The sequence below is a fragment of the Melanostigma gelatinosum genome, assembly GCF_949748355.1.
Source record: "Melanostigma gelatinosum genome assembly, chromosome: 18".
Lineage (NCBI taxonomy): Eukaryota > Metazoa > Chordata > Actinopteri > Perciformes > Zoarcidae > Melanostigma > Melanostigma gelatinosum.
Window position 1 is genome coordinate 788,240 of NC_136651.1, and position 17,359 is coordinate 805,598.

At 43.8% G+C, this 17,359-nt stretch overlaps 3 protein-coding genes across 3 annotated transcripts; 1 reads left to right on the plus strand and 2 right to left on the minus strand.

Annotated features, from left to right (window-relative positions):
• Positions 1–1,860: 1,860 nt before the first annotated feature.
• On the minus strand, positions 1,861–3,312 carry LOC306792037 (alpha-2B adrenergic receptor; the record flags this gene model as incomplete). Its single annotated transcript, XM_079289023.1, has 1 exon — positions 1,861–3,312. One exon carries the CDS (start codon positions 3,310–3,312, stop codon positions 1,861–1,863), a length of 1,452 nt encoding a protein of 483 aa, XP_079145149.1.
• A 2,479-nt stretch (positions 3,313–5,791) lies between these two features.
• LOC306792265 (zinc metalloproteinase nas-4) lies at positions 5,792–8,444 on the minus strand (the record flags this gene model as incomplete). The annotated part of the gene is made up of 8 exons (XM_079289338.1): positions 5,792–5,934; positions 6,023–6,144; positions 6,281–6,362; positions 7,147–7,319; positions 7,426–7,540; positions 7,620–7,689; positions 8,218–8,267; positions 8,360–8,444. 8 exons carry the CDS (start codon positions 8,442–8,444, stop codon positions 5,792–5,794), a joined length of 840 nt encoding a protein of 279 aa, XP_079145464.1.
• Positions 8,445–9,502: 1,058 nt separating this feature from the next.
• Positions 9,503–11,687, plus strand: zcchc9 (zinc finger, CCHC domain containing 9). The gene is made up of 6 exons (XM_079289090.1): positions 9,503–9,570; positions 10,130–10,542; positions 10,692–10,842; positions 10,919–11,011; positions 11,102–11,170; positions 11,486–11,687. Exons 2-6 carry the CDS (start codon positions 10,141–10,143, stop codon positions 11,596–11,598), a joined length of 828 nt encoding a protein of 275 aa, XP_079145216.1. The 5' UTR covers positions 9,503–9,570; positions 10,130–10,140; the 3' UTR covers positions 11,599–11,687.
• The last annotated feature ends 5,672 nt before the right edge of the window (positions 11,688–17,359 follow it).

Here is a 17,359-nt window from a genome sequence, read left to right on the forward strand (position 1 = left end):
GTTTTTGGCCGTCGCCATCTTGTTTTTCTGCAACCAGTGAATTGAAGTGACCGTATTTTGACGACGTAGAGATTGAGACCATAACCTGACCACATGTTGGGAATCTGAACGGTGACTTTCTCTCATTAAAACATATTAAACTTAATAAAGGCAACCGGATGCATTGCATTGTGGGACGGTTTAGTATGTGCAGTAAGCTCACGTTTCATTCTCATAAATTCTTGCTAATGTAGTTCACATCCGGGTATTGCTCAAGAAAATGCCTTCAATGTCATGTGAAGAATGAAGAGTATGTTAGGATGCGACTTACAGCGCGGAGCAGCTAACGGAGCAAACAAACAAACAGTTTAATTCCAGATGGACTTTGAAACAAAAAGCAAGAATCCTGTTTCATGTTCAAGCTCGTAGAAGTAGAACTGTACAAACGCTGATTCCAACGCCGTTATCTTACACACAACCGAAGGATCGGTCAAGCACATTGTGTACCGGCTTTTAAAAGATAGAAGAAGTGCATTTATAGGGAAAAAAACATGCAGCTGCAAACACTGTCACACACACACACACACACACACACACACACACACACACACACAGTGAGGAGGAGCGTCTTCATCATTCAACGTCAACACATTGCTCCTCTGCTGCTCTCCCACAGGGCTCGCCCTCTTTTCTCCCCGTTGAAGGGTTTCTGGGGGAGTTGTTCCGGAGGGTCAAAGGTCAGAGGATGTCTCATGTGTGCAGCTTGTGAAGCCCTCTGAGGCTAATTTGTAATTTGTGATTTTGGGCCATGCAAAAATGAATTGAATTGAATCTGGAGATGCATGTGGGTACCTGTGAGAAGTACTTGAGTAAATGTACTTCTCTTCATTCCACCAATGCCCGAAAACAGAATGCATCAGAGGTGGAGAGAAGATTCAAGTGTTCCCATCTTCTCCAGCAGCCTCTGGTGATCCTCCAGTTTCTCCCGCTGGCTGTGGCCTTCGTGAGTTAATCCCAGTGGGAGTGAGTGTAACATCCAGCAGTTCACCGACACTCGGGAAGAAAAAACTCTGTTTCAGCTTCACATGGAGGAAGAAACAGAGAAGCTCACACGTTCACCCTGATCTTCTGTTCCTTGAGTGACTTTGTTTTTATTTATTCTTTTAACTCTGACAAAGGACACTGATATATTTACACATATTTATTCTCTTCCAGTAAAACCCTTAGGCTGCCCTCCTCTGCACACACACACACACACACACACACACACACTCACACGCACACACACACACTCTCACGCACACACTCACACGCACACACACACACTCTCACGCGCGCACACACACACACACACACACACACACACACACTCTCACGCACACACACACACACACACTCTCACACACACACACTCACACACACACTCACACACACACACACACACTCTCACACACTCTCACGCACACACACACACACACACACACTCTCACACACTCTCACGCACACACACACACACACACACACTCTCACGCACACACACACTCACACACACTCACACACACACTCTCTCGTTTGTACGTTAAATGACTGAACACAGACCCTGTATCCCTCTTGACTTCGTTTCAATATGTAATCAAATCATTTCGTCTTCAGAGCCATTGAATATTCAATTACAGCGTATTCTTAAATAACATTAAAGATAATTGATTCGGGCCACTTGACCGCGGCTTTTTCTGAAACATCCCGTCTCTGTCGCCGCTGCTGTGACTCAGACAAACGAGACATTCGGACGGCGAAGTGTTTGATGTTCGATGCCGAAGAGAAGGTCGATCCCGATCAAACGCACAAAGAAATAATTCAAAAAACACAACTTTCCTCTTTCTAGAAGATCGTCCCCTTGGTGTCCCGGCACAGTATCCTCTTGAAGGCCTTCCGGAAGTCGTGGTTGAAGATGGTGTAAATGACCGGGTTGAGGCAGGAGTTGCAGTAGCCGATCCAAAAGAAGAACTTGAACAGAGGGTTGGGGATGCTGCAGGTCTCGGGGCACACCGCCTGAAGGGAGTAAGAGAAGAAGAAGGGGAACCAGCAGATCACAAACCCGCCCATCACCACGGCCAGCACGAAGGTGAACCTCTTCTCCCGGTTGGCCATGGCCTTGCGGCGGGACGCAGGCGTCCCCTGAATCTTGGGCGTCTCTTCGGGGACCGGTTTGGTGCCGGACGGCGTGGCCATCGTGGGTTTGTACCTGCGGGCCAAGTTTAGCGCCTGAACTCTGAACCCTTTCCGTCGGGACGATGCCGACGGAAAGGGTTCAGAGTCGGTCGCGGCGTTCGTCTCGTCTTTGCCTTCGTCGCCCATTTCAGAGCCGGAGCTGGACGAGTTGTCGGGAAGCGCCTCCTCTTCTTTGTGGGGAGCAGCTGAGGGCGTGTTACGGGGGATTGAGGCGGATGTTTGGACCGAACTAGCAGCGTCGGGCTGAGCGTCCTGAGGGTTTTGAAGAGGCAACGGGGAGACTTCTTCTCGTTCTCTACCTTCTCGATCCCCGTTCTCGGATAACTTCGCCGGAGGCTCGTTGGTTCCCACGCTGGCGTCTCCTCCGGCCGCCGTCTTCTGCTCCCGTCCGGGCGGGCAGCGCGTGTGCCGCTTGGCGATCTGATAAATCCTCACGTACACCAGAATCATGATCACGCAAGGGGCGAAGAAAGAGCCGACGGTGGAGTAGAGGATGTACCAGCGCTCGTTGTTCAGCTCGCACACCTCCTCGCCTCCTTCGCTCTTGTCCAGTGTGAGGAGAGGAGGGAAGGAGATGACCGCGGAGATCAGCCAGACCACGACGATGGCCGCCTTGATGCGCGCCGGGGTGCGCTTGGCGCCGTAGGACACGGGCCGGGAGATGGACAGGTAGCGGTCCAGCGCTATGGCGCAAAGGTGCACGATGGAGGAGGTGCAGAAGAGGACGTCCAGCGCCAGGTAGATCTCGCACCAGATGGAGCTGAACGCCCAGTAGCCCTGCAGCTCGTTGGCCAACGAGAACGGGATGATGAGCGTGGCGACCAAAATATCCGCCGCCGCCAGCGACACCAGGAAGAGGTTTTGAGCCCCCTTGAGGGACCGGGACGTCAGCACGGCGATGATGACGAAGATGTTCCCGACGATGGTGAGGACCATCATGAAGGTGATGGCGGTGGCGAAGGCCGCGGTGGCCTGCGGGGTGTACGGCGACGTCCTGGCGGTGCTCCGGTTGCAGGGTCGGGCGCCGGAGACGAGGCTGAGGTTCCTGTTGGGGAGTCCGCTGAGCTGCGACAGGCAGGGGGCGTCCTGGGAGGCTGACATGGTGACGACAACGACGGGGGAACCGGACGGTCAACGTGAAGCCATGTGATCTGAGAGAGAGCGAGAGCGAGAGAGAGAGAGAGAGAGAGAGAGAGAGAACACGTTCAGCCAGTACTCGTGTTCCCTGAGCAGAGCCTGAAGGCATCATAGTGTAACTGAAGTGAACCTCTGTTGGTTAGCCGTTAGCGGTGCTGCTAACGTTGCTTGCTCTCCTCTGATTGGTTGTTTACAAAGAAACATTAACAGAGACTAGAAACACGTTCTATTGATGATGATTCAACTTTATTTGCACGGTGACGTTAACGGTAAACTGTGGAATTAATCCGCGGTCCACATGCGTGAAGAACCGTGAAGGTAGAATAAGAAGATTCCTATTGACAAAATAAAACGATTGTTTAGAGAAACATCAGTTGCGTTATATTAGCAGCATTAGCATCGTAGCTAAAGTTAGCAGAGCGCCACCTAGAGGTCTGGAGGGATAAAGACTGAGCCTCGTTCAGTCTGTGAAGCCTCTTCAGTCCCTTCAGTGCAGGAAATACAACGGACTCCTGTTTGCATGTTTCTTTTTGATTGTTGTGTTTTGCACAGTCAGCTGAGTGAAGATGATGAAGATAATGATGAAGGAGGAAACGGACAGATACACGTATTTATTTAGATTTTGCAAACGGTCACTAAAGACCTGTTTCTTTTGGATGAAACACAAACACATATATTATATTTCCATACATATGTAAATATATATGTAAATATGTCTGTATGTATATATATACGTATGTGTGTTTCATGCTAAATGGAATCATATATTATATATATGTTATATTATTATACATGTAGTTATACATTTCTTTATTTTGTTGGAGGCCATGATTCTTTATTGCTAATATAAATCATATTCTCTAAAGCTGTGATTCAAAGTCAAATCTTCAGTCAAAATTCATTTTTTAGATGATTAATAAAAGACAGAAATCCAGATGTTTCCACAGTGAACATGTGGCTGAACGTAAAGTAAATCATTTACGTCATTGAACACATTATTTGAATGAGTGCATGAGGACAATAATCCTCCGAATGAACGTGAAATAGACTTACTGCAATAAAAAGCTCCTCCAGCTGCGTCTCTCCGCGTGACCAACAACTTTAAAAGTTGATTTCTTTGCAGAATCCGGACTGAAAGTATCCGGTGATGATGCACTGTTTTTGTCGGACAAACCCGAGACCGAGAGTCCGCTGTGATCCCCGGAGGAACGTAAACCGGTCCGGTTGAACGGGAGGCGGTTGTATCCGCGTGCAGCGCTCCTCTCCGGGCTCTGAGGGAAGAAGATAAACGAGCACGCGCTTCTCTCCTTTCTACGCGCAGCTTCTTCTTCTACAGTCTGACTTGATCTCATCTGAGCACGAGGCCTGCTGTACACGCGCAGCTGCCTGCTGTGGCTCGTGATGATTCGTGATCGACAGCAGCTCCAATGATCAACAGTCATTGATGCAGAAAGTGAGACGTTCATGGTTCACGTGAAGATTCACAGGAAACGTCACTTCATAACAGACATATTCATGTTTTCCACTTTTATAAATTGTTCGATTATTAGAGAACTTAAAATGCAGGACTTCAATTGAAATATATAATAGCACTTTATAAAATTGTACTAAATGACAGAATTGTTACTCTACAATAAAAAGAATGAATGTCACCAACAAAAGCACTCGAGTGAAATAACTCCTTCGTTCGTCATCCGGGTTCGAAGCTTTACACCTTTAGTTCAAATGAAAAGAATATAAACGTGTTCAGAGCTGCAGGTGTTCCGGGTTCACCAGTGACCGAGTTCACTGGTGACTCTCAGCAGTCTGCGGCAGCTCGTGACTCAACGTGTAGATAATGAAAACACGGATATTTAAAATAGATTGAAGACTTTCACAAGAAGTCAGTAAATGTGCTTTTCCTGTGATGTGTGAACGAGATGAACCAGTTATCTGTAAATATCACGTTTCAACTGAAGCGGAAAGAAGAAGCGCGAGCTCAACACATTCAGTTAGAGATGAATAGAACAGTATTACGTGATTCAATGTACAAATACATCAGTGAAGTACCTGAAAACAACTCTTTACGTAGTGAGACACAAACTAAGACAGAACATGAGTAATGTTTGTGCATCAAGACTTTAAGATGAATCTACATATTAATGTGCGACTCTACAGAGATCATAACTCATTCGTAGTTCTTCGTGTTTCACAACTTTCTATAACAAACAAACGATATGAAATGTTTTTATATTTGTTTTGCATTTGATTAGCGTTGAGCTGACGGTATGAACACGTGAACACGTGCGTCATCCTCTTCATGTCTGAAACTGAAGGTTTGGAGTTTTGACCCGTCTGGACAAACACATTTGTGAACCATTTTACTTCTTTATTATCATCTGTTTTACAGACTAAAGACACAACATAATGGCGGTTGCTCGTAATAACTGGATGAGAGATTAGTTCAGATGCTTCTGTCTTTATTAATATCTGTGTTATTCTGCCCTCTAGTGGTGGAATTCAGCTGCTGCAGCGCTGCGCTCTGATCAGCGCTCGCATGGTCCATCGTCTCCATGACAACGCGTTCCTCTTCAGCTGTTGGAGACTCTGGAGGAGAACAAAGCGTTCCTGAGGCCTCGTGTATTAATACTTCTCACGTTACCACAATGCCAGCACAAGTACACATGTAGAGTACCACAGTTGTAGAGGCGGCGAACTTTCTGGACGTCCCCCTCGGTCATCTTCACCCTCTGGCCCATGTTCTCCACGTACTCGTTGGGGACGATGGTGCGGTGACCGTTGGCTGAAAAAAACCCACTGATGCACAAACAGTGACATCAATAACTCTTCATCAACATCAACAACTGGTCTTCATCAACACAGTGACATCAATAACTCTTCATCAACACAGTGACATCAACAACTCGTCTTCATCAACACATGACCACGTTACCTTCCGTAGTGAAGGATGGAGTTCACGTCATAGCTGAGGTCAAACGTCGTGCCTGCTACTTTGCGGAAGTTCCTCTCCCTCCCTGAAACGCATCAGCAGTATTATTATAATAATTATAATAATAATAATAATAATAATAATTCACTCAGAAACAAGTTTTTACTTCTTGTTCCGTTTCAGCGTCTCTGCTGAATGCACGGTTCATCTTTGGTCACCTGCTTTACCTGCAGGATGCATGACATCATGCGTCTCACACACACTAGTGCACACTGCAGCTCATAAAGCACACGTGGGGTTTCCTGCAGCACGCAGTCAGTCGTGAACCACGTCGTCGTCTACAAGACCCCCACATGACCCCCCCTGATCAAACATCTGCAGTGCAAAGGATTGTGGGTCGGAATAGCAAGAACAAGCACTCTGGGCTTGCAGGTATTTCTGGCATTCTGCATTAGCAGCAAACACTCCGTTGAGTTCAGAACGCGAGCGGCCATTGTTTGGTAAAAAGCTTTAAACTGGATCCGAGACCGAGTTCAGCTCTGTGGACTCTCAGGAGAAGTCGATGTTAAACGTCAACGCAGATTAAAACGTGATTTGGTTCTTGTTGTGGGGAGAAGACGGTTTCTTATCTTGACACTCACTGGAACACTTTGATATTAAAGAAACGTGACAATTCTCAGGAGACTCCTGCAGCACTTCTGTTCGTGATTTCTAAGCCGTTTCATGGACATTAAAGACGATATCTATGTGTTCATGTGTTCATACTTGGTTGATTGAAGTGCAGCCTCTGCGGCGCCCCCTTGAGGCGGCGTTGGTCCGATAAAGGAGCATTTGTATACGTCCAGAGATCTTGAACCAGAAACCTTTACCCTCCATGATGTTGTTGAACAGAACCGTGATGTACACGTCGCGGTCCATCCTCGTGTGTTCGTGGTGGAAGCCCAGAGCGTGAAGAATCTCGTGGACGATGTTACCCACAATGCACGTGGGGCCGATGAACACGGGTTGCTCGCCGCCGCCGAAGCCGACGAACGACGCGCACCTGGGAAGGTCAGTCGATGTAGAAATAGACGGAATGTTTCGATGTTACCGGACACGTTGGAGACGGATCTCTGTGAACACATGACTACGCAGCATGAAGACCTCACCCTCTGCTGATGACGAAGTGCAGGTAGCTGCTCTCAGAGCTTCTCTTGGGGAACGACACACAGGTGCGTTCGGACACCATCGCCATAGCAGCGAGGATGTCAGCTGTCCGACCGACTGCAAATTAAAGAAACGCACAACATTAGAAAAAGACCAGACGAGTAGAAACACGGAGCAGAGATCTGATGCTGCTCACCCAACTCTGGGCTGACGGCGTACGGGATCGCTGTCGTGGGCCAGCCGGCTCCCACTGCGTTCCTGTCGCTCTGTGGGGTCACAGTCAATACACACCGCTGTAAAGAACGTGTGCCGTCACAAAGAAACAGCCAGCGGTTCAGCGGTTTGCAGCTCCCTGAGCCTCTTTGAAGTCACGTCATCTCTCTCAGTCTCTGCCTGGCTGGTAGTCTCTCTGAGTGACAGGTTGTAGGATGAGGCCTGAGGACCTTTGCCCAACAGGCCCCTCCAGTAAATCATCCAGAGTTTAAACACCGCTGGTTAATTGAATCTTTGAACCAAAACATTAAATTTGCATCATAAAACGAGAACATTTCTCCACGAGTCATCTGATCAACAACATTATATCTGATGCTTCTCTCATCATTTACATTTAGAACAGTGAAGTTCTCAAACTCTTACAATCTGCTGTTACGACAGAGATAGTGTGGCATGATGGGAAACGTAGTGTTTCTGTGGAGCTGAATGTCAGGACATGTCACCACTGCTGCGTCACGGAGAAGTGCTGAGCACACACACACACAAGGTGTTCACAGTGACGCTGTACTGATGCTACTCACGGACAGAACCACGTCTCCCTCCAGCACCGCGTGCTTCTCCGTCATCAGCTCTGCTCACAACGTCATGAAGGGAAATAGAAGAACGACATCAAACCCATTTGTTCAACCTTTCTTTTCATATATTACAGTTTGAAATACGGACCTTCTAGAGTCTCTGGGTTGGACTTCATATAACGCTCTCCTTTGATGAGCGGGTCCTCCTGAGCGGCTGTGAACACATCGTACATAAAACTAACTCGTCTCCCATCAACGTGAACATGTCGGTGCATCTTCAGTCACACGTACCTTCTCCTTCCTCCCGTAGAGGACTGCAGGCCGCTGAAGAACAAACACATCACAGAAGACCTTTCTTACTTTTTCCTCCAGAAAGTGAAACAAACGTGTCGATTTCTCACCATGTGGAACAAAGAGAAGAGCAGCGAGGACGAGGAGCAGCATGTTGCTCAGAGACCAGACACATCAAGCGTCTGCTCGTTAGGCAGCTTAAGTAACGTCAGCTGTGAGCCCTTAACGACCTCCTGTCTCACTCTCCTCCTGTCTCACTCTCCTGTCTCACTCTCCTCCTGTCTCACTCTCCTGTCTCACACTCCTCCTGTCTCACTCTCCTCCTGTCTCACTCTCCTGTCTCACTCTCCTGTCTCACCCTCCTGTCTCACTCTCCTGTCTCACTCTCCTCCTGTCTCACTCTCCTCCTGTCTCACTCTCCTCCTGTCTCACTCTCCTCCTGTCTCACTCTCCTCCTGTCTCACACTCCTGTCTCACACTCCTGTCTCACACTCTTCTGTCTCACACTCCTGTCTGACTCCTGTCTCACACTCGTGAATAACAATAATAAATGTCATTTAACTGCTGTTTTTATTTATTTATTGTGCATATTGAAATTAATAACTTACATATTAATTTGAATCTTATAAGCAATTTAATACCTCATCAATATTCAGATTTTAATACCACTTCATTTGTAGCATTGTCATATGTTGTCATATTGTCATATGTTTAATATGTGAGTTTATTCATTTTAGAGACGACTACTACGACTATTTTTCTTTTTGTTTGTTTGTTTTCATGAATCCTGATACCGGTCACTTTGGTAATTGTCTATATATTTAAATTGAATGTTAATATGTTTTATAAAATTGCATTTATATTTATGTATTTTTCACAAGTTGAAGCATGAAAACCAGTTAAACGTTCGGACTCAACGTGTTGTCGTTCACATGAACAGACAGCAGGGGGCGGTGTGGAGCTCTTCTGATGGTTTGTGATCCGATAATAAAAACAAAGAAGAAGACCACGAAGAAGACCGAGCACTTCCGGTGAAAATACAATCACATGGGCTGTAAATCTCTCAAGGTAACGTTGTTTCTAAACTTATAATTGTATTTTTTAAACGACATATTCAATTAGAAAGTTTTATTTAAACTATGTTGTTGTAATAAGTTAGCTCACGAGTGGCGAAATGCTACTTTTAGCTAAAAACGTAGATAACGCTCTGTGTCGGTAGCTTAGCTGCTAGCTTTACATGCTAATAAAAATGTCGACAAAGTTATCTTTTGCTGTTTTTACGTAAAATGATTTCTCTTAACGACGTTTAGATTCAACAGTTTCAGTGACGTTTGACTCTTTAAGCTAAATTCATTATCAACTGTTTATGTGCTTCAAAGTAACGTTACTGTTACTCTCCTTATTACGTCATCGAGTTAGTTTATTGTAATTGCTTTTATTGTTTCTGTTTGTAGCATGTAAAGTATCTTTGAGTACCTTATACAAATACAATGTGTTATTATTATTCTATAAGTTCATCAGATGTTATGCTGTGCTGATGCATCGTATCTTTAACTGATCAAATAAAAAGAAGCCAAATCTGAGCTAACAGAAATGTTTCTGTGAATTATTCCTCTTTAAACTTCAGACGGTTCCGTCATGACGAGGTGGGCGAGAGCCAATAACGTCCACAAACACAAGCCGGCGGAGGCCACTCCATGGACTCAGCTGAGAGGAGGAGGAGGAGGAGGAGGAGGAGGAGGAGGAGGTCACCATTCAGGCGGCTCTAGACATGGACCCCAGAGGGACCATCAGAGGGACCATCTGAGAGGGACTTATCCCGGCGGATCAGCTGTGAAGAAACCAAACCGTCCCAAGAAGGACTACGTGAGCGAGGACGTGAACGGCTTCCTGGAGTTCCTCCAGCAGAGCGGACGGCCGCTGCCTCGGGGGGGAGCAGGAGGACGGGAGCTCCGGGAGGAGGTGGAGACGGCTCTGAAGAAAGACAGGAGGAGGGAGGACAGACGGGTGAAGAGGCAGAACGACAAGAAGAGCAACATGGTGCGTGATGGGGGGGTGGACTCATCGGACCCATCGGACCAGATTCTCGTCATCTCGTCGTCATCATTTCCACATTTTACACAAGTCACTGAGTCCTTGTTTCAGGCTCTGATGCCTCCTCGTCTCCTTGTCTCCTTCCCTCCTTGCAGCTGTGCTTTAACTGCAGGAAGCCCGGTCACGGATTGGCCGACTGTCCGGAGGCCGACGGTGACGAGGAGATGGGCCGAGGCATCTGCTACCGCTGCGGCTCCACCGAGCACGAGGTCCACAAGTGCAGAGCCAAAGTGGACCCGGCTCTGGGTGAGAAACCCCGCGGAGACGTCTGCGTTTGATTCATATTCATAGTTAATATGATATTCATAACTCTTGTTTTCAGGAGAACATCCGTACGCTAAGTGCTTCATCTGCGGTCAGACCGGACACGTGTCCCGAGGCTGTCCCGATAATCCTAAAGGGCTCTACGCTCAAGGTTCAACGCTGATATTCATCATAAATACATAAATGTATGACACAGGAATTCATTTGACAGTAGTTTAAATGACGGCGTGTGTTTCTGCAGGAGGTTCCTGTCGTGTTTGTGGTTCAGTGGAACATTTCCAGAAGGATTGTCCTGAACATCAGGCTGCCTGTGAGTCTGCAAGCTGCTTTCTGACGTTTAGATTTCATAATGGAATATTATATATTATTGTTTAATACTCTTTTAAAATCACTTCTTAAAACTCGTTTTTACGGACTTGCTTTAATGTGATTTTTATTTGTTGATTTCACTAAATTATTTTCTGTAAACGGTTTAAGGTGTTTTATAAATAAAGTTACGACGCTAACTCGCTAGCCTCACTGAGCTAGCGCACGCTGCAGTGAGGAGGTGCGGTCAGATGATCGTGTTATTACTTTATTCTACGCGTTAGTACCAGAGTCTTCCTCACTCTTCGTCTCCCTCCAGCTAACTCGCTGACGGTTCCCTGGTTGTCCAACAACATGAGCGCCGACCACGAAGACGTTCACGTCCCGCTGAAGGAACCCAAACCCAGAGGAACCAAAGTGGTGACGTTCTGACCTGCTGGACTCGGACACACGGACTGAACGCCGCTCGCGTCCTCACTGTGTATTTCAGAGGAACTGTTAATAAAGGTTTCTTCTGTTTATTGACAGCGTTGCTTTGTTCGGGTGCTGCATCGATAATCAGCATCAGCACAAAACGTCGACGCGATGATTTAGATTTTCTTATCAAACTAAAATAATATCGCTCCACAGATGAACCAGACTAAACAGCTGTAATGTGGAGACTCGGCCACTCGGGGGCAGCACTGCTTCAACATGTTCAACATGATGAAGACGAGTCTGCTTCACATCTGTTTGTTTCCTTAAAGAAAAACAGATGAGACGATGCTGGAGGCGTCATCCTCTCAGACAGGATGATGAAGATGAAGATGAAGATGGTGCGTTCAGGGTCGCAGAGGCCGATCTGGTGAAGCAGAATAAATCAAAGAAATGTTGCTTCTCTCTTTATAGTTCAAGGAAGCAAGAAAAGTGAATGTTTACAGATGTTTAGATCAATAAGACTGAAATATTCAGATTCACATCGATGAATGAAGAAGTTGCATCTTATTTATGTTTTCTTCTTCTCTTGTTTCTCTGCTTTTCAGTGGAAACAAAAGTTAATGTTCGTCTCGTGGCCGACATGGAATAGTGTGTGTGTGTGTGTGTGTGTGTGTGTGTGTGTGTGTGTGTGTGTGTGTGTGTGTGTGTGTGTGTGTGTGTGTGTGTGTGTGTGTGTGTGTGTGTGTGGTGAATAAAAAGGTCTGACCTCACTGATGATGCAACGGTTTCTGGGAACTCCTCGGCTCTTTGAGTTCAGTCCGCAAAACTCGTTCTCTAATACACAAGAAAATACTGAAGTGTTTTTAAGAAACTTAATAGTTTTTCTTGTGTTTATTTACAGCGTTACTTTGTTCTGGTTCTGCACCAATAATCAGCACAAAACGTTGACTGTCACAGGAGACAACCTCCTGTGACAGAAGTCAGAGCTTCATGTGTTAAAGCTGCATTCTCTCTAGTGTCCACCAGGGGTCACTAGATCGCCACTGATCTGCTTTATGGTCTGTGTGACTCTAAATGGACCATAATGTACTAAATGAACATCATGCTGTATTGAAGAAGACTTGAAACTAGAGATTGAGACATAAACTCATGTTTACAATGTTTACTGAGGTAATAAATCAAGAGAGAAGTAGAGTCATTTTCTCATAGACTTCTATACAACCAGAGGAGTCGCCCCCTGGTGGACACTAGAGGAACTTAAAGCTGGGATTCCTCCTTTAGTTTGTTTGTGTTCTGTAATGTGTTGTTTTGTCTTCTGCTGACTTTTTAGTAACAGACAAACATCGTGTTTGTGTTTCAAACTCACATCTTCGTTTATCAACGAGCTTCTTCTGTGCTCATGTGAAGTAGAGTAGTTTTAGCTCCAGTGACTCCCGGGTTGGATAAAAGTAAATTATAGAGTAAATAAGAATGTGGGGGGGGGCTGCTGGAGGTGGACCCCCCCCCCCCCCCCCCCACACACACACAGTGGTCTCTCTCATGGAGGCAAAGTGAAACTGCAGCCAGACTCACTGAGGCTGATTGCACAATTTACCCCAAAAAGTTTCATCCATGGGAGTGTGTGTGTGTGTGTGTGTGTGTGTGTGTATGCGCGCCTCATAACAAAAGCACAGAGGCTTCATTCACTGAAGTCTCCTGGATCCAATTTGAGGAGCTGAGCGGGGGGGGTCCACCTATTGTCTTTCTGGTTACTGGATTGCGTAACATCCACTCTGAGCTTTAAGCTCTTTCGTACAAAAACGTCTTCGACTCGAACATCTGTCGTGGTCACTTTGGTCCAGGCTGGAACATCTCAACAGCTGTTGGATGGAATGTGATGACGTTCATGATCCCCAGAGGATGAACCCAACTGACTGTTGATCCTCTGATTCTTCGTCTAGCGCCACCATCAGGTCAACACTTGTGTCCAATACTTTGGTTCGTGACCGAATATCCACAGAACTGCAGACCAGCCTCAGCTCTGATGGTGAGCAGGACTTCAGCTTTTTATGATTGAGAGTGGAGGTAAACATCAGGGATCAAAGACACCATCTCTCCCTTCACCAGCTTCACACGGACAGCTCTTCAGAGCTTTCTCTCTTAGTACCCCATGTGTCTCCTTTCTAACACCGTTTGATTTACAAGTCAGCGCAAACGTCTCCAGAACCTTCCGGCCGTCAAAGCAGATGGAATGTTTGTTTCCAGCTGGAACATCTTCCTCTGACTTTAATCTTTCTAAATGCTAAAGTGTTGCTTCATCTAGACCAACACAATCACAGAGGCCTCTTTAACAGTCAATCCCCCATAATCCCTAGCAGGCCCCTCCCCCTCCCTCTCTCCACAACTAGCTCAGCCCGAATGTCTGCACCACATGTATGGACTCTTCAGCTGTTTAACTCTTCAGCTGTTTAACTCTTCAGCTGTTTAACTCTTCAACTGTTTAACTCTTCAACTGTTTAACTCTTCAACTGTTTAACTCTTCAGCTGTTTAACTCTTCAACTGTTTAACTCTTCAACTGTTTAACTCTTCAACTGTTTAACTCTTCAACTGTTTAACTCTTCAACTGTTTAACTCTTCAGCTGTTTAACTCTTCAACTGTTTAACTCTTCAGCTGTTTAACTCTTCAACTGTTTAACTGTTTAACTCTTCAACTGTTTAACTCTTCAACTGTTTAACTCTTCAACTGTTTAACTCTTTAACTGTTTAACTCTAACTGTTTAACTCTTCAACTGTTTAACTGTTTAACTCTTCAACTGTTTAACTCTTCAACTCTTTAACTGTTTAACTCTTCAACTGTTTAACTCTTCAACTGTTTAACTCTTCAACTGTTTAACTCTTCAACTGTTTAACTCTTCAACTGTTTAACTCTTTAACTGTTTAACTCTTCAACTGTTTAACTCTTCAACTGTTTAACTCTTTAACTGTTTAACTCTTTAACTGTTTAACTCTTCAACTGTTTAACTGTTTAACTGTTTAACTCTTCAACTCTTTAACTGTTTAACTCTTCAACTGTTTAACTCTTCAACTGTTTAACTCTTTAACTGTTTAACTCTTCAACTGTTTAACTGTTTAACTCTTTAACTGTTTAACTCTTCAACTGTTTAACTCTTCAACTGTTTAACTCTTTAACTGTTTAACTCTTCAACTGTTTAACTCTTCAGCTGTTTAACTCTTCAACTGTTTAACTCTTTAACTCTTCCGCTGTTTAACTGTTTAACTCTTCAACTCTTTAACTGTTTAACAGTTTAACTCTTCAACTGTTTAACTCTTTAACTCTTCCGCTGTTTAACTGTTTAACTCTTCAACTCTTTAACTGTTTAACAGTTTAACTCTTCAACTGTTTAACTCTTCAACTCTTTAACTCTTTAGCTGTTTAACTCTTCAACTCTTTAACTGTTTAACTGTTTAACAGTGTAACTCTTCAACTGTTTAACTCTTCAACTCTTCAACTGTTTAACTGTTTAACTCTTCAACTCTTCAACTGTTTAACTGTTTAACTCTTCAACTCTTCAACTGTTTAACTCTTTAACTGTTTAACTCTTTAACTCTTCAACTGTTTAACTCTTTAACTCTTCAACTGTTTAACTCTTTAACTGTTTAACTCTTCAACTGTTTAACTCTTTAACTGTTTAACTCTTCAACTGTTTAACTGTTTAACTCTTCAACTCTTTAACTGTTTAAGTCTTTAAGTCTTTAACTCTTCAACTGTTTAACTATTTAACTCTTCAGCTGTTTAACTCTTCAACTGTTTAACTCTTTAACTCTTCAGCTGTTTAACTCTTCAACTGTTTAACTCTTCAACTCTTCAACTGTTTAACTCTTTAACTCTTCAGCTGTTTAACTCTTTAACTCTTCAGCTGTTTAACTGTTTAACTCTTCAACTGTTTAACTCTTTAACTGATTAACTGTTTAACTATTCAACTCTTTAACTGTTTAACTGTTTAACTCTTCAACTCTTCAACTCTTCAACTGTTTAACTCTTTAACTGATTAACTGTTTAACTCTTCAACTCTTTAACTGTTTAACTCTTCAACTGTTTAACTCTTCAACTGTTTAACTCTTTAACTCTTCAACTGTTTAACTCTTCAACTGTTTAACTCTTTAACTGTTTAACTCTTTAACTGTTTAACTCTTCAACTGTTTAACTGTTTAACTGTTTAACTCTTTAACTGTTTAACTCTTCAACTCTTTAACTGTTTAACTCTTCAACTGTTTAACTCTTCAACTGTTTAACTCTTCAGCTGTTTAACTCTTCAACTGTTTAACTCTTCAGCTGTTTAACTCTTCAACTGTTTAACTGTTTAACTCTTCAACTGTTTAACTCTTCAACTGTTTAACTGTTTAACTCTTCAACTGTTTAACTCTTCAACTCTTTAACTGTTTAACTCTTCAACTGTTTAACTCTTCAACTGTTTAACTCTTCAACTGTTTAACTCTTCAACTGTTTAACTCTTCAACTGTTTAACTCTTTAACTGTTTAACTCTTTAACTGTTTAACTCTTTAACTGTTTAACTCTTCAACTGTTTAACTGTTTAACTCTTTAACTGTTTAACTCTTCAACTCTTTAACTGTTTAACTCTTCAACTGTTTAACTCTTCAACTGTTTAACTCTTCAACTGTTTAACTGTTTAACTCTTTAACTGTTTAACTCTTCAACTCTTTAACTGTTTAACTCTTCAACTGTTTAACTCTTTAACTGTTTAACTCTTCAACTGTTTAACTCTTCAACTGTTTAACTCTTTAACTCTTTAACTCTTTAACTCTTCAGCTGTTCAACTCTTTAACTGTTTAACTCTTTAACTGTTTAACTCTTTAACTGTTTAACTCTTCAACTGTTTAACTGTTTAACTCTTTAACTGTTTAACTCTTCAACTCTTTAACTGTTTAACTCTTCAACTGTTTAACTCTTTAACTGTTTAACTCTTCAACTGTTTAACTCTTCAACTGTTTAACTCTTTAACTCTTTAACTCTTTAACTCTTCAGCTGTTCAACTCTTTAACTGTTTAACTCTTCAACTCTTCAACTGTTTAACTCTTTAACTGATTAACTGTTTAACTCTTCAACTCTTTAACTCTTTAACTCTTCAGCTGTTTAACTCTTCAACTGTTTAAGTCTTTAACTCTTCAACTCTTCAACTGTTTAACTCTTTAACTCTTTAACTGATTAACTGTTTAACTCTTCAACTCTTTAACTGTTTAACTGTTTAACTCTTCAACTCTTCAACTGTTTAACTCTTTAACCGATTAACTGTTTAACTGTTTAACTCTTTATCTGTAACATTGAGCTCTATGGAGCCGACTCTGACGCCTCAAGAGGCCATTTCAGGAAGTACAGCTTGTGTCTTCATTTCTCAGCAGAGGTTGAAAAAGCCTTTATATTCATTTCCACGTCAGAGACTTCAGTTACTCTTCAACTGTTCAGAGGTCTGAAGACCCACGGAGTCCAGAACCACGTGCTCATGTGCCAATCTCAATAAATGAGCCAGGTTCTATCGGCAGGCCTTCAGAGGTCCGTGAGGCTCGACCAGCCTCCAGCTCTGTGAATAAATCTTTATTCTGAACAAAGGAACAGATCGTTCGACAGATCGTCTCCATTTGGTGCGTTCGGGAGCCGGTTGGCCGTCTGACTGGTTCATTCAGCACGTTGTGAAGGAGGAACACAGCCGGAGTCCCGCCCGGCCAAGATAAAGAACTTTTCCAGTAAATCACAGAGTTGCCACAGAGTGTTTGACCAC